We start from the raw sequence: 22,460 nt of genomic DNA, 5'->3' as shown, positions 1-22,460 counted from the left end.
TTAGCTATGCATGTTAAAAAAATCTATTTCAACTAATATCTGATCATCAGGGTAAAATGAGGGTGTAGACATTTATTAAGTAAAAAAATAAAATCACACACCTCCCCTACATACACTCACTCTTAACAAATTCACTGTAATCTGGGTCTTTTGAGAGTGAATGATACTGCTCAAGTAGGCAAAAGTCAAAAAGTTTCATATCCCAGTGGTAGAAATAGCCCACCTTTGTACCTTTATTAGGGATAGGACCCTAATTCAGAAACAGTGATTGTTTACCTGGAATATGGGTTGAAACAAATATTTTAGTATAGAATAAAAGATTAACTTTATATTTAAGTTAATATTTGGTCAAATTAATTTTTAATAAATAGAATCTAATAGTTTACATTTATATTAACTTATCTTTTGTCTCAGAAGACATCTAAAGATACAATTTCAGACTTTTTAAATGAATTAGCAATTGCTTCTCAGCCTTTTGGCTAAGATCAAACGAATTAGCAAAGTTTAAGGGCTTTTCAGGATAACCACGTGTACCTCTCCTGCCCCTTCTGTCTTTCCCTACTTTTTCATTTGTCAGATTACCAGCGAAGCCCTCAGTAACATCCGCACTATTGCTGGAATTGGCATGCAGAAGCATTTCATAGAAGCATTTGAAGCTGAGCTGATGAAACCCTTCAAGACAGCCGTTAAAAAAGCGAATATCTATGGATTTTGTTATGCCTTTTCCCAAAGCATAGCATTTATTGCAAATTCTGCTTCCTACAGATTTGGAGGTTACTTAATCTCCAACGAAGGACTGCATTTCCGCTTTGTGTTCAGGTGAGGAATGTCCCACCAACATCACAAAAGATCAGCATTCTAAGGAGGAGAAGCCTGAGTGCTGTATCTAAAACAGCTGGTATTTGTTATTTCATAAGGTTCTGTGGGTGATCTGGTGGTTCTTCTGGCCTGGGCTCTGTCCTTTAGGCTTTGGGTATAACCTGTTTCCATGTGGCCCTAGTAGATGAGCTTACTTTCTTCATAAATGGTCTCAGAGTTTCAAGTGCAGCAGAAAAAGGCACGCCCCAGTGTGCTGGCACTTTCTATGTGCCACATTTTCTGATGTCTCTTTGACCAAAGAAAGTCATACAACCAAGCCCAGATTTGAAGACGAAAGAAATAGAATACATCTTTTGATGAGAGGAGTAACAAAGTCACATTGCAAAGGGATGTATGAAGGATGAATTAAGGTGATCATATTTACAATCTACTATGTTTATTAATGCTGAAAATCTCCAGAGGTCTTTAGAAAATGGTTCATAGGGCTATCATATTTGAACTCTACCCCGCCCTTGCAAAGAGAACAGTTTTCCAGCCGACTTCCCCTATGTAGAGACAGAATAGACTGTACAGGGGCGTTAGGTTCCTTATTTTTAGCCAGAGTCTGCTTTGATCATAAGATTAGTTTTGAGTCTAATTTCTTACATTTCTAGAGGTGAGAGACTAGGGGTGTCAGGGTAACAGGAGATGGAGTGCACATGTATATGGGTATGGTCGGGGCAGTGAGGGGAGAGACCGTCTGAGAAAGACTTGGAAAGTATTACGAAAAGTGGTCCCAATAAAAATTTGTTCTTTCAGGTTTCATTTGCTAGCCAAGAGTTCTGCCTTTTCATCTGATATCTTTCTTCTAGCACTTCTATTCTGCCCACTTCTACTAAGAAATTCCTTTCCAAGTCTTTGCATATTTAAAATACTAACCCAAATCCGGTAATACTAATTGTTGACTTGTTTTTGTTAGTTTGTAGAAAAGTTTTTGTTTTTTTCATTTGCTTGCAGTACTGGGGATTGAACTCAGGACCTCTTGCATGCTAGGCAAGTGCTCTACTACTGAGAACATTGCCAGCCTATATAAGGGTTTTTAGAGAATTACTTTCCAGCATGTAAAAATTGAGAGACTACACAGCCAATTTCTGGGTTTGCTTTTAAAACTGGAAAGTCATTTTTTTTATAATTTCTCATTTTGTTCCAAGTGCTTTCAATCCCTTAAGCTTTAGACTGGGCTCCTGGAGATGTTTGCTTTTGCAACCTTGGCCTAAAACAAGTTCTGCTTCTAAGCTGAGCAGTAAGATGCACAAAGACACAACCCCTGACCCCATTCCCACCCCAGACAGGCACCCTATGAATGGAAGTGCAGGTGGACAGCTTTGAGGGTTACCTCTCATGTCATGGTCTCGGTAGCAGCAAAACTGTCTCTTACCAGATTTATCATTCCTTTCTTTGTTCACCCATGTATTTGTTTTTAAGACCCATGTTGAATACAGTTAGAGGCTGAGACAAGTAGAAAGATACAGGCAATTGCCTCTTGTCTGAAGCATGAATTATATGCAGGCTTGGCACAGAATTGATACTTAAATCACCCATCATTATCTTTTATGTACTTACCATTGATCCAAAGATATTAGAATTAAAAGAAAAATCAAACAATTTCAAGCCCCCTTCTTTTAAAAAATGTTTTTCGAAGTTTTTTTGCCTTTAAACCAAAAAAAATTTAAATAAAAACCATTATGGTGGACTCAGGGTTTGGAGGTCTGAGTTTTAACTTGGTCAGTCTACCCCTTACCCCTTTTCATTGAATACAGTTTGCAAATCTCTTCATTTCCCATATTCCCAGACAAGTGACTTGCTAAAGGCTACTTGATTCTTTCCCAACAGAACCAAGGTTAGACCCCCAAATTACTGCCTCTTGACCTTCACACCAACCATACCCACCCTTCTCTGCCTGGGTGTCTGATTGCAGGGTGATATCTGCAGTTGTACTGAGTGCGACAGCTATTGGAAGAACATTCTCCTATACCCCAAGTTATGCCAAAGCTAAAATATCAGCTGCACGCTTTTTTCAGCTGCTGGACCGACGGCCCCCAATTAGTACATACAGTACTGCAGGTGAAAAATGGGTAAGTATTGGACCAAGGGAGTTGTGCTTATGTATGTGGGGGGGGAGTATATGTGTGTATGTGTGTGTGTGTGTGTGTGCACACGCAGAATGACCACTGGGAATGGTCAGACAATATCACTTAATTTCTAAATTTCTACAATCTGAATTTGTTCATACTGCACTGATAATGGACAGAGATTATATTTATAAATGTAAAGGAATGAAGCGGCGTGCACACCTGTAATTCCAGTGGCTTGGGAGGCTGAGCCAGGAGGATTGAGAGTTCAAAGCCAGCCTCAGCAAAAGCGAGGCACTAAGCAACTCAGTGAGACCCTGTCTCTAAATAAAAATAAAAAATAGGGCTAGGGATGTGACTCAGTGATGAGTCCCCCTGAGTTCAATCCCAGATACCCAGAAAGAGAGAAAGAAAGAAAATAAGAAAGAGAGAAAGAAAGAAACTAGTATCAGAATTTATTCACAAAGCTGGCATCTGAATAAGGCAACAAGATCCAATTGCATTAGTCCATTTTTTCATTACTGTAACAAAGTGTCTGAGACTGTGTAGAAAAGAAAAGAGATGTATTTGGTTCGAAATTTTGGAGGCTGTAAATCCAAGATCAGTTGGCTCCGTGGATTTGGCCTCTCGGGAAGGCCCCCTGGGCTGCGACACATGGTGGTGCAATGGCAAGAAAGAATACATGAAGGAAAGATCCATAGTGAGACAGGAAGTAAGAGCATGGGCAGGGGCCAGTCCTCCTTCTCTATAGCAGCCTTTTCTCAAGAACTAACAGGGTATGACAAGAATGACATTAATTTCTTCCAAAGGCAGTGCCTCAGTGACCCAATCACCTGGCATTAAGCCTTACCTCTTAAATGTTCTACACCTTTCTCAACATTGACACACTGGGCACCAAGCTTCCAACACATGAACCCTTTGGGGACAACTAAAGTCAAAGTCAATGAATGCTAAATTCTATGTAATATAAAACACACTGAGTTTGAGAATGAACAAAGCCAGATGTCTTTTGAGATCTACCCAATAGCATGTTTCCTATGGATGCCCTGGTGTGGAATGGAGATAAACCAGTTCTTCCTATCCAACAATATTTATTTGATTCATATTCACCTGAGTTCAAATGTTAGCTCATGTGGATGCCCATAAAATTAATTCAGTCGCCACAAAAAGTCTTTTTTTTCTCCTAATGGATCCTCCATGGAGATGTTTTTAATCTTTCCTATTTATTTAAAATTCTATGTTAAAAAAAAAAACAAAACTAAACAGTAGTAAATATAAATCTGAACTCTTAAAAATTGTCAAATGACCTGTTTTTCCTTTAGCTCAATAAAAGTAAAGTCTCTGTGTGGTTTATTAAATGTCTACTTCTAGGGTTCATAACTCATATAGTTTTAAACACACTATAGTATTCACCTCTGCAGTACAGACCTCAAATAACTTTCAGTCTAAGTCATTTTGAGTGTAATACTATTAGTTTAAGCCTTTGGGGGAAGAGTCGTGCAAGCTCAGTCTGGTTTCTGTGAAGTATTATCCTTTAGCTTCTCTTCCATTCAGATCGTCAAGGAGTGGAGGACAAGCTAATCCCCTTAGGTTAGAATGAGAATAAGAGGTCAAATGTCTAATTTTGCTGCTCAAGTCTTCTTTTATGATACACTTGCCAGAGTGGGAAGTAGAAAGTCATTTTATTAAGTTGCTACCCCTATACTTTTCACTTAGACAATATGTTGTAGATTTAGGTGCATTTTCAATATTCTAGGCTTCTGAAGGAAAGTGAATAATTTCAATTCTCTCATCCACAGGACAACTTCCAAGGAAAAATTGACTTTGTTGACTGTAAGTTTACCTATCCTTCTCGACCTGACAAGCAAGTTCTGAATGGTCTCTCAGTGTCGGTTAATCCAGGGCAGACACTGGCATTTGTTGGAAGCAGTGGCTGTGGCAAAAGCACCAGCATTCAGCTGTTGGAACGTTTCTATGATCCTGATCAAGGGAAGGTGGTAAGCCATGCAAATGTTTTTTTGAGAATTTTGCTTTCTGCAAGATATCTCTCTGAAAGTGGTCTCCAAGATTGTGCCTTGCCAGACTCACTCTAAAGTGCTTGCCTTAGACACTTAGCCCTATGGATATTTTCCATTTCCAATCATTTTATGGTTGACCGGATTCTACCTCCTAATTTCTAACATACTCTCCCCAGTTCCAGATGGCCTGCTGACCAGTTAGGTAAGGGAAACTGGTCACACTGCAAAGCTGGAGATGAGTGTATTTGACAGAAGCATTCACTTACCCGTAAATGGAGCAGAAAGTGCAAACTAATCAGGAAACTAATGGCTGGGAATGGAAAATGTGGGGGTGACAAGGGACACAATGATACATGAGCAAGAAAGGGGACCAAGCATGAAAAATCTGAAACAATCCTGGGTCAGAAAGCCCAAGCCTAATAATAAAAGGAACTCAAATTGATATGAAGCCTGGCTAGGCATCATAAAGCTTTGGCAAGGATATTTGAGAAATTGATGTATTGCTTGGTTATTCTTCACAGCATTTCTTTCTCTTTTTTATCTTTCTTTGTTTTCAAATAATATATTTAGGAGTTGACAAAGTCAAATAATAAATAAAGGTTTTTAACAAAAAGTAGTACTCCTCTACTTTTTCTTGCTCAAAGGCAACTATTTTAACCTCTTAATGTTTTCAGATTTCCCACTGATGATTTTCATGTCTTTAAATAATATGTTCATGCTGATGTTGTCATGATTTAATGCATTCAGACCCCTGTTGGCTTATTTTTTAAGAAATGAAAGATTAAATTATAATGTAACAAAAAAAAGAAATGAAAAATTAGGTAACCCTTACCACTCCCTCTTTTTACCCAATTCCTTCCAATATAGTTCCATTATTTTTAGTTCCTCTAGTTGGAAATCTAACTAGTACACATTCATTGCTTTTCCACCACCTGTAGAGACTACCTCTTGAATTCTTTCTGAGATGAGGATGTTAGCAATCATAACTTTATTTTCACTTCTGGATTTCTCCCTTTACCTGTCAAGTTTTAACTGTACTTCTATATTATTAAAACACACACAAAAAGCACATGCTGTTTATAAGATTGATTATCTTTCCTGCTTTTACATTAGGTTGATTCTAAAAGTTGAAAATTGATTAATAATTTTTACTGTAATTATGTGGCTATTGCTCTTCCTATAGTCAATTAGTGATAAACATTAGCATTACCTTTTCTTTCTTGATTGCTTTTCTGAAAGGCCTTTTTTCTTTTTTTCCCCCATTCTCTGCCTTTTAAACAATCTTTATGTTATTCCAGTATTTCTGTTCTGCCATCTATTCTGAAAGACCTGCTTCTTGCTCTCCTATCTGTCAAATCCTGAACTGATTTCAGCATTGGCCTTGTGAACAGTTGTCATCCGATGAGTTCTCTGCAACATATTCATAGTTCCCATATTTTCCTCTTTCTTGTTTTTTATCTTCCTTTTGTTATAATACATCCACAGGTAGTTTTCTAAGAAATGGTACAGAGGCCTGGATCCAAAAATGTTTTATTTTGCTCCATACTTGATCAATTGTTTAACCTTAATATTTTGAAAGTGGCTTGATTTTCCTGAATAGTATAGTCTTCATTATAATGAAGACCAATAACATTATGAAGAGAAAAACTTGAAAGAGGCAATTTCCCTTGCATAAAGCAAATCAAAGAAATAAGCAAAAAGGTACTGGCAGAATTCAGAAAGTTATGCAAATGAGGAGCAGAAGTCGATTGCCTGTAATTTAAGTCACTTCTATAACTGATTTTAGGTGTAAAACTTTTAATTTTTTTGAAAGTATTTGGTGATTGATGCACCTAGAAAGCATAATACACTGGAGGTCTGACCTCTTTAAGGGAAAGGATTCAGTTTCCCAAAATGTCAACTCCATCATGTCCATTATTCAGGTAGATTGTGAAGAATGTGAGATGCAGGGAGCTGAGTCTATTGTGTTTGACTTCTCCATCATTAACATGTATACTGAGCATATGTCTCTGTCATAGGTAGAAATCAAGGCCCAGGAAAAAATCATTATGATTTTTTTGCATTTCATAGGCACAATATATTTTATTATATCATACATCATGGTAAAACATTTTTACAAATATGTTAAAGCAGGAAAACATCATGTCTTATCATTGTAAAAGCTCCTGTTTGCTTTTAGAGAAGATACCAAGTGCAGGTATTCAATAGTTTCAACATTTAATTGGATATCTGTGAGACATCCAGTACTTTCTGTGGGAGATTCTTAGGGAACATGAAGCACGTCTTCTGTCTTCTAGGAACTTCCAACACACCACATATACAACAATTAGAGAATAGCTCAGTTTCTAATTAAGTAGTTATGCTTAGCAGAGAAAAGGACTATGAAAAACGAGTAAAGCAAGATGACAAGAGCCAAATGTTAAGAAGTGCCTTATATTTTTTCTAATGATATTTGCATTTTCCATTGCTTAGAGACTATCTAAAACATAATCTAAATTGAAACATAATCAAAACTAAAACATAATCGAGGCCCATAAAGTGCAAGGCCCATTATGTGCATGTCAATTAATATAATCTTTTTTCCTGTGAAATCATAGAGCCAAATACATTATAGTTGTATATTGCATACACTGTACCTTTATGATTCTAGGACTCTTAAGTGAACCAGCTTAAATGGCAGATAGTTAAGTATCTACACTTATCTGCCTTCTAGACTGTGATTTCCTAGGAAACAGACGTTGTGTTTTCTTTATGTCACAGGAACAGACTATATTTGAAGCAAGCACTTCAATATGTGGTTGTTGATTGACTGAGTGAACAAATGTATTCTTTTCTTCCTTGGGCTTATTATCTCAGTTATTCAGAGAGTAGTATCAGTAAAATTCAGATACAGATTTGACTCTTATGTTGTCCTATAGCTTCTCATAGGAAAATCCTCTCCATAACTCACAGAGCCTCAAAATAGAACAATTCTACATACCTACAGAGATTGTGCTACACTAACGTATAATTAGAATGTTTTTCTGAATTTACATGGTGTCCTGAGTGTCTTTTTCTTTTGAACCACCTGTTGAGCTAGAGTTTGGGGAAATATTAACACAAAACTATAGTCTGATCAATGTTCATTTCTATACCACTCACTCCTGACGGACACCAGCTCCAGAGGTTGAAGGCAACATAATTCATTGATCAGAGCCTGGGAATGTTGTTTCTTAAGCAAAACAAAAGTTCCACATAATACCTAACTCCAGAATATGAGCTTTCCTCCTTCCTGGGATTCAAAACTCAATGCCTGTTGTCATCATCTCTATTGGCAGATGATAGATGGGCACGACAGCAGAAAAGTGAACGTCCAGTTCCTCCGCTCACACATTGGCATCGTTTCCCAGGAACCAGTGTTGTTTGCCTGTAGCATAAAGGACAACATCAAGTATGGGGACAACACCAGAGATATTTCCATGGAAAAAGTCATAGCAGCTGCCAAGCAGGCTCAGCTACATGACTTTGTCATGTCACTCCCTGAGGTAAGCACTGAGTGTGTTGTTCCCTGAAGTAGACAAGAGATGGCGGGTGAGGAGAGGTAAAATGGAAAAAGAAAAAAAAAAAGTTGTAATTGTGGCTCGAGGAGAAGTTCCAAGTTTATTTCCCAGTGTCTTATTCTTTTAAGCAAAATAATTGAAAATCAACATACAAGTATAATGGTTAACAAAATGGTTGCTATAGATGTTGTCATACACACAGCAATATCGTCCTGAGCATTAGTTCAATATCATGGAAAATAGCCTTGTATTTGGAGCAAACATGGGTTTGAATCCACGCTGACACTTCCTAGCTGTGTCAATAACTTTGGGACAATTTCTTATCCATTCTAAGATTGTCTACTTCATCTTTAAAATGTAAAAAAAAAAAAAAAAACCTTAAAAATGAAGGAGTGAGCTTAATAGCCACACAAAGAGAGCTGCTGTTGCTGCTGCTGTCATTGACCCCGCAATATCTTGGTACTTGGCAGCTCGTGCTGTGTGTGGTGGGTACGTCATTCTGCCTTGGTGTCTCTTACCTTACCAGAGCCAAGTCTGAACTTAGTGCAGTATTGACTTGGCATTTTTTTTGTTCACCAGGCATCTCTCTTGGTGATTGACCACAAGGAAAATTAAGATATGAAAACCGTTGTAGGAACCAAATATTACCTTTAATCTTCTCTGCTTCATGTTTTCAAAAAAAAAAAAACATCACTTAGAAATTCCTTTCCTTTGTAAGTGATTATGTTTATAAATTTTATAATGTTTGGGGTAGGGTTTTGGTTTGTTCTTTTCATAAGACTCCCCAGGTCTTAGGTTAGCTTCTTGGCCTGGTTCTAGCCTGGGCAGCCTGATCAGCAAACCTGGGAAATATTATTTGCTGTATCTGGAGTTGAAAAGCAAAGTCGTGAGACCGCAGAGGAGCTACTCATTCCATGAATGTTTATTGAGCACCTACATGTTTTGCTCAAGAACTGCCTTAGAGTTGATTTACTGCCTCTTTTTCTTACAGACTTGCCCACAATACTCTTCACGGCCCAATTCATCTTTATAAGGATAAAGGAGGCTGCCAGGACCTCATGTGGCTTAGTGGAGCATTTTTCAGGGGACAAGGGAGGCAAGGGAAGGAATGATCTTGAATTGGAAGGCAAGTTAGAGCAGTGGTTAAGAGCCAGAATTCAGAACCTACCTAGATACACCTGAATTAATTATTAATTTATTGGTACTGGGAATTGAACTCAGGGGCACTCGACCACTGAGCCACATCCCCAGCCCTATTTTGTATTTTATTTAGAGACAGAGTCTCACTGAGTTGCTTAGCACTTCATTTTTGCTGAGGCTGGCTTTGAACTCTCAATCCTCCTGTCTTAGCCTCCTGAGCTGCTGTAATTACAGGCCTGCACCACTGTACCCAGCTCACCTGAATTTAGATTTCACTTTTGCTGCTTATTATTGTCTTTAAGTTTTATCATCTATAAATTGAGAGAATGTGATTTCTGTGAATACTGAGTGATGTCCCAACTAGTATGCATGCACAATCTCTGAGGCATAGTAAACTCACTGTGAATGTAGCCATGTCAGGCATCTAGCTAGACCCCTTTCCTTCCTAATTTCATCAAAACTCACAACAAATATGTGATCTGGGTACCACTACTGCATTTTTTCAGATAAGCTTGCAGCTCCAATAAATTTAATAAGCTATACATGATAGCAGAGCTAGATGTATAAATGCAAACCAAGGCTTGTGTTCTAGATTGGTGTCTCCCTAGGAAAGTAGTGGAGCAGGAAGCCCCTCAAAAAGCACTTGTGTTCCTGGGCTTTTTCCATTTGATGATCTTGTCCAGTTTAGAGTGTAGAAATCAGGGAATCTCCGATCAAGGAGGATCTCTTATCTGGGATCTTACCTGGAGACAAGGAGAAAGAGATTGAAAATATAAACCTAAAAAAAAGGCAGAGATGAGGAGTAAAAATCCCCTCATTTCCCAGCACAAACTTCATATTTTCTTATATTCCTAGCTGGATTTGATATCTTTTATAGCATTATTTTCACTGTCCACAAGTTCAAAAACAATCATTTAAATTCATAAAGGATTCATTGATGTGAGCTCCATACAGCACAGAAGCAATGGACATTTCTAGTTCTCAATCTTACCATACCTTTTCCAGAAATATGAAACTAATGTTGGGACCCAGGGATCTCAACTCTCTCGAGGGGAGAAACAACGCATTGCTATTGCTCGGGCCATCCTACGAGATCCTAAAATTTTGCTCCTAGATGAAGCCACTTCGGCCCTAGACACAGAAAGTGAAAAGGTACATACTGATTTTCTAAAGTTGTAGATTGTTTTAGATTTATCTTTTGCTGAAAGAATGGTACTGTTTTCAATTTTCTGATTCATTAACAGTAGAAATTGGCAGTACTTCGTAGAAGCAAAAGATAATCTCTAGAGAAAATGGTTTAGCAGAGATTTGTTTCAGATAAAAAAAAAACTTTAACAAAATAATAATTGTTTTAAAGATTCTTCAGGTTAAGTGACATTTTTCAAAAGGGAAATAACTTTTTAAACATAATAAAATAATTTATTATAATAGGTTAGGCATAACATTTTATATTTTCTCAAGCAATGTGACAATGGGTGTGCCACATACAACAAAGAGAAGGTGGCACCTGATGCTCAGTTTGCATGAAAGGAGATGCAAGTGAGAAAAATCACAATTCTGAAATTCAAAATGTATGATTAACAACTTAAAAATCAGGATTCCATTCTGGGAAGAGCTAAAATGTCCTGAATGAAGACAAGCATCGGGAATGCCACTTAACTTCTACTTACATTGTTTTCTTGGTTTTCTTTAAATAAACTAGACCACCAAATATTATAAATTTACAATGATTTTGTAGTTTCACTGAAATTTCTTGCCTTGCTGAGATTTCTCAGCCTGTGAGCTACAATTTAAATCATGGATGCATGGATCTTCTATTTGCTTGATCCTCTGTTATGCTGAATCTGTGGATTTCCCCTAAGTATGGGATTGTTCCCAGGTGGTATAGAACTGAACTCTGAATGATGGTAGGCTGGGGACAATCATATCTCTTTGCATCAACTTTCTCTTTTCTTTGCAGACAGTTCAGGTTGCTCTGGACAAAGCCAGAGAGGGTCGGACCTGCATTGTCATTGCCCATCGCTTGTCCACCATCCAGAATTCGGATATCATCGCTGTCATGTCACAAGGGGTGGTGATTGAAAAGGGGACCCATGAAGAACTGATGGCCCAGAAGGGAGCCTACTACAAGCTAGTCACTACTGGAGCCCCCATCAGTTGACCTGACTCAAGAATGTAATGCATAGAGCTGGGGACATAGTCCCATGGTAGAGCACTTGCCCAACGTGCTCGTGCTCAAGGCCCTGGGTTCAATCCCCAGCACATGGGAGAAAGAAAAGAGAAATGTTAATATTTTATTCTTACAGACATAACCATAAGCTGAGATCAAGACTAATTTCTAATGACCATCAATATTAATTCAGTTTAGATGTCCATATAGAAACTGGAGTCAATGTGAGTGAAAATCCAAGGTCAAGCAGCTGTTTAGCCACCACACAATGATTCTCTCTGCAGAAGCCAGTTACAATCACTACATGGGAGTTGTGAGAGGCTGTGGAGTGAATGAGACTTTGAACTCCTCGAGGCAGGAGGACTGTCATTTGTGATTTTGAACCCTTGGTGTATATAAAGCTTCCTCTCTAATAGGCACTTAATAAGCTGAACTAAGAAAAAATGTGAAAAGAGCAAAAGGATCAAAGACCAATTGTGTTTCTCAGCTAATAGTTTCTTGCACATGAAGCAGATACATTCATCCCTAAGGCTGAGGATAGGGAAAGGAAGACTTTTGCATCCTGGAGGCTCTCAAGCTGGAGGGATGTGGCAGGGGCAAGGATTAGCAGGGTGTACCCGTTTGCCAGTGTTGATTGAGGTTGTGGACCCAGGGTGAAGTACGTAGGAGCTGTTGGACTACTTGGTGGGCTTGAACGCTGAGAGACATAACTTCCTGTTTACTAGACTAAATCTGCTGGTGTGGTTGGGTAGAGGTGTGGGAGTGTGTGTGAGGGGGGTCTATTCCAAGCCTTATACTTCTCATCATCCCCCTCCATATTGGTTGCTTTCTTTATTCCATAAGTCCGATACATGAAATAAAAATAGTGCCTTTTACCTTGCTTTAGCTTCTTAAGGTGTAACATTTAAATAGCCAGTTAAATATGGCAGAAAAACTCTCAATTCATCCCTGCTTTTTCAGAATACCACTAAATGATATTAAAAGAATTAAGAAAGCATAAAACCACAAGAACACAGAAAGCAACATGAAGCTGAAAACAAAATTTTGAGATCCGGGAAGCAAATAAACAACAGATAATGGGTTTAGAAGAAGAGAGAAAAAAACTACTGGTTGGGGGAAGGGAAGATTGTTACATTCCATTTGGTACTACAGGCCCCTAGTACAAAGCCATAGGGTCCTTCAAGGAGTGGGAAGGAGAGGAACCCATGGGGCTGAAGACAAGAACAACAGAGGTGCTGAGCCTCTCCTGCCCATCCCTGATCCCAGCAGGACACCTGGGCACTCACAGACAGGCTTGGCATAGGGAGACAAGTTGCAGTTGAGGGGCAATGAACACATAGGAGGCAGAGGATTGAGTGTAAGGGTGTGTATGGGCAGAGAGACCCCTAGCTACGATCCTCTGGCAGATGACTGAAGAATGAATCTCTGCGGAAACTGGTCAATGCAAGAAAAGAGATCTATGGGTCCACTAATCTTTCAAAGGATATTTGAGAGTCTTCAGAGTCTTTCAAAGAATATTTTCTAGCCAGATTACCTGACTGTGAAGTCCCTCTGCCCACAATATGTACACACTCAGAGATACCCTGGCTTTTCAGCGCCTACCTTTTGCATAAGCAGAGACTGCCAGGGATCATCAGGAAACATTTTAACATACAAAGCAAAAGTGACAAGCAAGAGTACACCCAGAAGAAAGAAAATAACAGGTGACAGAGACAATGCAAAAATCAGAAAACGCTCAGAGAGGCAATAAATTTAATCAATGAGATATTTCCATCTATTCAAATAAAAACAGGAGTTCATTAAAATGAATACAGACTCACATAGATACACAAAAGAGTTCTTGATAGCAGAAATGGAAAATTCAATAGCAGGATTATACAGTTCTCACAAGTTGTACTATTATCTCAATGTCTTCCTCCCTACATCTTCTTCCCAAGCCTACTCACTCTGTGCTTATATTTCTTCTTCCCATGGCCAACAAATGAACTTATGCCTACAGAGTAAACATGAGTTGTGGTATTTTGAGGTGTATTATTTTTTCCCCCTGTGTTTTCTTATATATAAATAACTTCAAAGATGTTTTAGCAGGTTGACTGGTCAGGCCAGAGTTATTGATGGTTGCCAAGTCTGGGAGACAGAGAGCGGAGGAATGCATTCTAGTTATGAAAAATCACAGTATGAAATAAGTTGCAGAACAAAGATCACTTCAGAATAAAGATGCAGGAAAACACATCCTCTAATCTTGAAGAAAGAAGAGCAGAATTCACGTTTAGTGGCTTTTCAAAGAAGGAAAACCCAGGATCTGTCTGGGAGTTTGTTTCCCTAGAACAAAAAATTCCTGGGGTCTGAGGACTGAGTTATCTTTTCAAATAAGGTACTTGAAAGTTTTTGTTGAAATAAAAAAGGTTAACTTGAGAGGATGTGAAATGATTTGGGAAAACAGTTGCTTTTTGAGGCTTAGTAACAGGAGATTACAACTTCAAAATGAAACAAATAAAGTTGCATTTTATTTTGCAACACCAGGGGGTGTCAGTGTCTCCATTTCTATTCTGTATCACTGACAAAGATTTGACTCCGCAATTTTAATTACTGTTGTTTCTCAGCTGACCCAGGGGTTGGCTTAATCTGTTCTGTCTGATACTTATCATCGCAAGTCTTTCTTCAATTTAATGTTTTCATGATATGTTTGTGCTGAGATCAAACTCTCCTCTGACCCCAGTTAATAAAAGTTTATAGAAGAAAAAACAATAGAAGGATTAGAAGATAAAGTTGGGAAAAACTTTTTTTTTGAAAGTAGAATGAAAAGATATTAAAAAATAAGGGGAAAAAATTAGACAATTCAGGAGATGCAGTAATTTGCCAATAGCAATTCCAGAGACCTCAGAGAAAGCTATGGGGAAGAATTTTGTAAAGAAATAGTCCAAGAATATTTCCTATAATTGAAGAATATGAATTCCACAATGAAAGGGTTCACCAAGTATCATATATAATGAATAAAAGTCCTACCTTGGCACATTGTTATGAAATTTTAGAAAACTGGGGTAAAGGAGAAGCTATTAAACTTTTCCAGGAGAGAGAGGAGATGTATTACATATTATAGGTAAAGAATCATGGTGACATACCGCCTCTTGACAACGAAAACTCAAAAAGTTAGAGGAGATAATGATTTGTCTTCGGAATTCTGAGGAGAAATTATTCTATACAGACAAAATGTTCTCAAGAACAAGAAGAGTCTTAAGAATTTCTCGGTCACATAGGTCTCAAAACTTTTATTTCCTGTACATCTCTTCTCAGGAAGCCACAGAGGGAGATCTCCTTAAAATAGAAGGAAAGAAAGAGGAAAGAGGTGGGATGTAGGAAGAAGTGATCTAACTCAAGACCAAGGTGATGGAAATGTCCAGGGGTCATCTAGGAAAACAGGCTTGCTATACCCATGGGGCACAGCCAGCCCAGACAAAGCAGGACAATGCGTTCTGAAAGGCATGTCTCCCTGAAAAAAACACCTGCTAGACTACCTGGTGGGCTTGAATGCTGAAAGACATAACTTCCTGTCGGAGTCTTGCATGTCAGTAGAGGGTACTGGAATACTGGGCAATGGGGGATGGGGGAAGAAGAGACAATTAACTATTAACTCCAAGGGAAAAGAAAAATTACACATAAAGGAAATGCATTTATGTTACAGTGCATGATTCACCGGAGAATGCTATTTACAAAGTCATATTAATTGTGGGTGGCATAGGATGTCTATATAAAAGAACTAGATCCTCATTTTATGATGGAAACAAAATAGTTCAAAAAGGTAAACAAATAGAATGAGAGCGCATCATTTAAAATGTATTTTATATATGCATTTTATTTAACCTAATCTATCCAAAATACTTTCATCACAATACATAATTAATATAAAAATTACTACCAAGATATCTCACATTAGTTTTTCTCACTAAATATTCAAAACCTCCATGCATTTAGACTTTCAGCACATCTTAGTCCAGACAAGACACATGTCAAGCTCTGTTATAAATATTCACCTGTTTGAGTTGACAAGAGGGGAAAAGGAAGATTGTTGGGGGTAACAAAATAAAACTTTTAATGCTTCCATATTATCTAAGCTCCTGAGGATCTTTTTCCAAAACTAGTTTTGTTATAATTAATTTTAAAGATTATTTATGATTGCTTCCTATAAATAATTTTTATGAAAAATTGGAGCAACACATTTTCTAATTTCTTTTGGACAGATCTTCAGTCATTTGATTCATCTCAGAATTGTATGGAAGCAAGTGTCCATAAACTAGAAATCCTACTATTTGGTAGAAAAAAATGGGAAAAATATGGCCTCTAGATTCTTCTGTTTAAAGCTCTTTTGCCTATAGTTACACTAGGTCTACTTTGCTCTGAGGAAATTATTTCAATGAAAAGACATCTCAAGGTGTCTTAGTGCTGCACTCATGCATGTAATTTTGGGCAATTATATATTCATTTTGAAATGTAGAGCCTGAAATATTTTGATATTGTGTTCTAATAGAGGAAGATACATAGGATCCTAATTAGGTATGTTTTGCCACATATTTATGCAAGAATTAAAAGTAAGTTTCCTCTCCTAAGTAATTACCAGAATATTCTCATCAGGTTGGTTTAGGATCCCACCTCATGTTTACAACTAAGGGCTTGATTTATTAAATCTCTCTCATGCATGCAAAATCTCTCTGTAATCAGGTCATGCAAGTAGAGAAAAAAGATTGAAAATTTGCTTGCTGTTTTCAAGCACATTTTAGGATAGATTTACACATGCATGTGTGTCATTGTAAAATAAGTATTATGTCCATTTTCATTTTCTCCAAATTTCTAGATCAAGTGAATATTTCACCTGCATATGAGATGGCAGGTGAAAGCAACTGCAACAAACCCAATTCCAACTTCTTTCACACTGTGTTCAATTAAATGCCCAGTTAATTTAAATGGATAGACTGTAAACAAAGCAATGCCCATGATTATCATCTAATTAGCACTGGCCAACATTATAATGTGCTCATTAGTGAGTTGTATGGTGTTCTAAGGCTCATAATGAGTAATCAGGGTACACATGATTGGCATGTAGCTGCCTAGATGCAACTACTCAACCCAATAAATCAGAGCTAGGACAAAATGTGCTATAAAAAAAGAAAGAAGACTATATAGCCAGCTGGTGAATTGACAGTTTCCTCCTTTCTATAATTCAGGTAAAACTCTGACTCTCAGACACAAAGAAATAAATTCAAGAACAACAGAATACTGGTGATGGGAAAGGAAATGTTCACGCAGGTGACACGGAACAAGTGCCTCCAATTATCATAAATGAGTACAGAAAAGAAGAAAAAATCTTTGTGCTGTCATATTGGTTCAGAATACAGGTTGCTGATATATCAAGTTTAGACTCATTTAGAGGTGAGCAGTGTCTAAATAAAATTTCTTGAAAGTTGAAAATTCAAATAATCATTTCAGTGTAATTATAAAACATTTTATAGTTTAGAAAGTGTTTTGCCTTCGTAATTTTAATGTATTATTATGAATCAGCAGGCTGCAGGGGAGGGATGCAGCTTTAAATTGCATTCATATATATATATATATATATATATATATATATTGGAAGTCTCTGTGGCAAGTGTTGTTTGGTTCACTTGACACCCAATCCTAGACCCTTTTTCTTTGCTTTCCTCTGTTGCAGAGGCTGGGAGGTAATTTACTCTCCCAAACTCCCTTGCAGTTAGAGGAGGTCAGGTGACTGTGTCTGGGTCATTAAACATAGGCAGAGGCTCTATCCAGGCTGTTGATTCCAAAATACAGCCTGAGGATTAAAAAAAAAAAATCCCTGTTCCTTTTGCCCTTTTTTTCTTTCCTGGATGCATAGCAAAGCCACCACCATCATGGCAAGGCAGGAAGACAGACTGAGCCTGATTCCTGGACATCCCTCAACTGTACTGCCTAGCAAAGCTACCTATCTTCAACCATCTTGTTACAGGAGAAAAAGACACCCCTCACTGTATTAGCCACTGAAGTACTTGTAGTTATTAATTAGGTATTAGCACCATCTTAAGAGACACCAACATTACTTTCATCCACCATATATGAACATAGTGTAACTCCACATCATGTATAACCACAAGAATGGGAATTTATACTTCATGTATGGATAATGTCAAAATACACTCTACTGTCATGTATAGCTAAAAAGAGCAACTGAATTTTTTTTAAAGTCACCAACCATCCAAAAAAAAAAACAAAAAAACAAAACCGATTTCTATTCATAAAAATACTGAAGTATATAGAAAATAATGCAATATTAAAGTATTGATGTGTGCTTAAATGACCTTCAGGTATGACTTTTATTCCTAGAGATATTTATGCAAAAAAGAATGAATCCACTTTCCCCCCAAACATCACTGCTATAGAAAGGATGGTAGAAGTCCTTGTAGTTCATTCTAGTGGCTTCCCAGGAATATTTCATGTACCTGCTTTCTATAAAGGAAGGAGCTACTTGGGTACTTCGTGTGTTATCATTATGATAATTATGCTTTCTTCTCACATGATAAGTTGGGATTAGACTGTAAATAATGTGGATTCTATTGGCAGAATATAGACAGAATTGAAAAGAAAGTGGTTCAAGAAGAAGACAAATTTTAAAAAGATGGGTTAGGAAAGATGAAGAACCATGTTCTTAGTTAATTTATAGCCAGGTATAGCCTCAATTCTTTCAAGTTCACTGACCAGAGATAGCCCTGGAGTTTATACCAAGAGTTACAGGTGCTGAGCCTGGAACCAAAGGACAACCTTCCTGGGGAAGTCTGTGAACTCATCCTTGCCTCTCAGGCACCTCAACATGCTTGTTATATGCCAGATGGGAGTTAGAAAAGAAAAGCCCTTTGTGCACCTGAGAAGATAGTAGAAGGGGATTTCTAATTTTTATATATCATGGTCATCCTAAAACAACAACAACAACAACAACAACTTGGGATCCTATGATTTGTTGGAAAGATGGTGCTGCATTCAAGAAGCACATTTTGACAGCTGTAAAGAATTCAAGCCTCAACTTTACTTTTTCATCGTCAAGAGATCCATAATGAGTCCACAACAAACTTCCTGAAGAACTACTACAAACATGTAGGTACTTTCCAACAGCATAGTCACTTCAACATCTCTAACCCTTCTGCCCTTGAAGCAAAGTTTCCTTCTCACTCAGCCTATTATTATCTAAATCTTCTCAGGATCTTGTCTAGCAAGAATTTTCACTTTAGGGTGCTGAGGAAGGGGAAATGGAATTGGCAATTTAATCATAGAGTCACTTTTACACAGTGGGTGAGCAGGAAATCTATGAATGTTCTCATATTAATAATTATGTCCCATTACATCAGCTGAATTACTACACATCTCCACGTACCTCTTTTCATAGCCATAAAATTTGAATTCTAATTGGAATATAATATTTTAAAGATTGAATTGAACAACAGCAGAGGAGGTAGAGAGGGAAGATGGGAGGGGAGGGAAGGGGAGGGGGGGATAGTAGGGGATAGGAAAGGTAGCAGAATACAACAGTCACTAATATGCCATTATGTAAAAATGTGAGTATGTAACAGATGTGATTCTGCAATCTGTATTTGGGGTAAAAAAGGGAGTTCAAAACCCAATTGAGTAAAATGTATGAAAGACGATATATCATGAGCTCTGTAATGTTTTGAACAATCAATAAAAAAAGAAAAAAAAAGAAATTATCATAAAGATCCAAAATTGTTTAATAGAGTAGCAAATTTCAAAATGGAGCACAGTCCTTTTTAGAATTTATCGCCTTGTTTATTTCACATCAGTAAATTAAGACAGTATCTATGGAATACAGTTGTATCACCTATCTTACTCAGTTTCAAAGAATAACTAACAATAACCTAGGAGCCTTCCACAAAGACGGTGCTTCATAAAAAACAAACGAAAGAGTAGACTTGGAGGAAGAGCCAGAGCATACTGAATTTCATTGATTAAGACCCTAAGAGTAGCAGAATGTCACAGCGGGGATGAATTTTCCAGTCCTATCCTTTACTAGGCCTCTCAGTTGAGAATTTAGTAAACTGAGGCCACTGATGTTAAACGGTCCCCTGGAAGTCACAGCACAGAGCCACACTGGAATGGAGGACTGCTGACTCTAGTCCAGGGTGCTGCTAAACTCCATAAAGTCCTTTGAATTTACTGACACCTGCCCCATCCCCACCCCCACTTTCTGATGCTCTTTGGGATCCACAAGTGACAGAGCTTCTTGATGGAGCAGGGTAAGCCGGACATTGACATTCCAAAGCTAAGAAATGCACAGTAAACACCTCAAAACTCAGACAGAAACATTTGCTGAGCCTTTGTTAAATCCATGCAGCCTTCATACAGAAAGACAGCAAGGGCTCCACCATTTCTTTTGTTCAAAAAATTAGTAGGAAGGCAGAATCTGGAATGATGATGATGATGAAAAAGAAGACCTTGAGGATCAGATGCTTTAGACTCAGACTTTTTAAAAAAATATTTATTTATTTGTTTCTTTATTTATTTATGGGACTAGGGATAAACCCAGGACACTCTACCACCACCGAGCTACATCCCAGCACTTTATATTTTTTTATTTTGGCCTGAAACCAGTGGTCCAGTCTCTGAGATCACAAGTGTGCACCACCACACTAGCTTTGACGCAGAATGATGGCTGGAGGACAAGGGCAGTGATGGGTGAAAGGCCGTGATGGGTGCAAGTGATTTCCATCTTTACGAAATGCCTTCCACTAAAGACGGGATGTGTGTGCTTGGAGGACAGCCTGACCAACACTGCTCATAAGACAAAGTCTGAATCCTGAAAAAAGTCAATTTTTTGAGCAAGAGTTATACTGTGATTGGCTCAATGATGCAGAAGGACAGGTGAGAGCCAGAAGAGGAAAGAAAGCTCTTCTTTTGTAGGGTCTGGGCTTCTTTCTCAGGCACACACAGGGCCTGCTCTTTCTTCTGGGTATTCACACAGACATTCTCCCAGGGAAGGGGTCAGTCCCCATTTGGGCCAGCAGGGAAAATGGGCTGATGTGCTGCCTCCTGGCAGCCTCATATGTGCCACAAACCCAACTCAGCAGGACCCCAGCTGCTGCCATTACTCATTCCCCCTTCTCTGGGGGCTCCTCCAGAGCACACTGTCCTTTGGGGAAACATCATCACAGCCAGATTCTCTTCAGAAAGCACAGGGCAAATAGAGGAAAAGAAAAAATTCTAAGAAATTTAAAATTCAAAACAGAAGGCTATTAATTGGTTTTACGCTAACCTTTATAGCCTTAATCTTCGAATTTTCTCCCTCCTTTAAGAACAATCACTTCTGGGCTGATTTCTTCAAATGAGATAGGATTTCCTCCAAGTCATTACTGTGATCTCCATCAAAGACAGCAAAGAAAGTAATTAGTACTCCACACCAAACCAACCTCAAATTTGACAGAAACTGCACTTGTCCTTTGCAAAGCGGAAAATGAAGCACCTTCTAATTCTTAGAATTTTCTCATGAGTTGTCACTGGGCAGAAATTTCTGGAGTTGTTGCTTCTTACAGACTTTCTCTTCTACTAACTTTCTTTTTTTAAAAAAAATAAAGACTTAAAAGAATTAACAAGTGGTTCCACTTTACCTTTGGAGCAAAAACTACCTATGAAGCATTAACAATAGGGGAGGGGGAAAAGTTAGGAAGATACCTTAGTAACACTGGGATCCAGAATTGTTTAATAGAGTAGCAAATTTCAAATTGGGATGCTTCATCCAGGGAGCTCTTTGCAGTTTCCAAGGTGACCAAGAGATTGTCAAAGAGGAAGAATCCTTGGAGCAACTGTACGCCAGTGTCCTTCTGTGAACAGTTTCTGAACATGCACAGAAGTATTAGTGTCAGGCATACATGTATGTTAAAGCCAGAGAAACCTGAAAGGTTTTCAGGTTTTCCTGAAAAGGTCAGAAAAGTCATCCACCCATCCAGAATGTCATCACAAATATTAGTAAGACCACCTAGTTTTGTGGCCCTTATGCTTGCAGGACAGGACATGGTTCAGGGAGGGTCAACTTAGACTCTCTGATTTGAGGCAATAAAACTAGATCCAGGCAAACCAAGGTGGCTAGAACTCCCAGGACAGAGGTAGAGGGAATGGAGCTGCACAGAGAGAAAATCCCAGATCTGCCGAGGTCCCTTTGGGAAATGCAGTAGAATCTACCATTGACTTCTTATAGCAGGGAGTATGGATTCATGTTATCTTGCAGGAATGGGTGACCATATGAAAATTATTTTTGTTTTGTTTTGTCATCAAACACTGTGGGACTTGACTTGTAACATCCAATTCAGTAGCCACTAGATACATTTGACTATTTAAATTTAAATTAATTAAAAGTAATTCGAGTTTAATAAATCAGTTCCTCAGTTGCATTAGCTGAATTTCAGGAGCCCAGTAGCACCAGTGCTAGTGGTCCCACACAAGACAGCACAGATGCGGAGCATCTCCATCACTGTGAAAAGTTCCACCTGTAGACTGCTAGAAACTACAACTTTAATATACTTAAGAAAGTAATCATAGTTTTAAACCCACCTATTTTAAAAAAAAAAAAAAAAACTTTCTCTTTTTCCAAGAGTTTTTGTTGTTGTTTGGGTTT

At 38.1% G+C, this 22,460-nt stretch overlaps 1 protein-coding gene across 2 annotated transcripts in view; it reads left to right on the top strand.

Moving 5' to 3' along the window:
- The window catches only part of Abcb11 (ATP binding cassette subfamily B member 11), a 90,724-nt gene extending 76,958 nt beyond the window's left edge, over positions 1 to 13,766 (top strand). The window contains exons 23-28 of one of the 2 annotated variants that reach the window (XM_026389590.2): positions 578 to 819; positions 2,777 to 2,933; positions 4,730 to 4,927; positions 8,266 to 8,472; positions 10,633 to 10,779; positions 11,588 to 13,766. In XM_026389590.2, the coding sequence (XP_026245375.1) occupies positions 578 to 819; positions 2,777 to 2,933; positions 4,730 to 4,927; positions 8,266 to 8,472; positions 10,633 to 10,779; positions 11,588 to 11,788 (1,152 nt within the window). In that variant the 3' untranslated portion in view covers positions 11,789 to 13,766. The remainder of the gene's footprint in view (positions 1 to 577; positions 820 to 2,776; positions 2,934 to 4,729; positions 4,928 to 8,265; positions 8,473 to 10,632; positions 10,780 to 11,587) is intronic. The other variant, XM_026389591.2, reaches the window with a different exon arrangement.
- The last annotated feature ends 8,694 nt before the right edge of the window (positions 13,767 to 22,460 follow it).

Source organism: Urocitellus parryii, chromosome 1 (genome assembly GCF_045843805.1).
Source record: "Urocitellus parryii isolate mUroPar1 chromosome 1, mUroPar1.hap1, whole genome shotgun sequence".
NCBI classification, from domain to species: Eukaryota; Metazoa; Chordata; class Mammalia; order Rodentia; family Sciuridae; genus Urocitellus; species Urocitellus parryii.
Note: the sequence above shows the minus strand (reverse complement) of the source record. Positions and strands in the feature narration are given on the sequence as shown.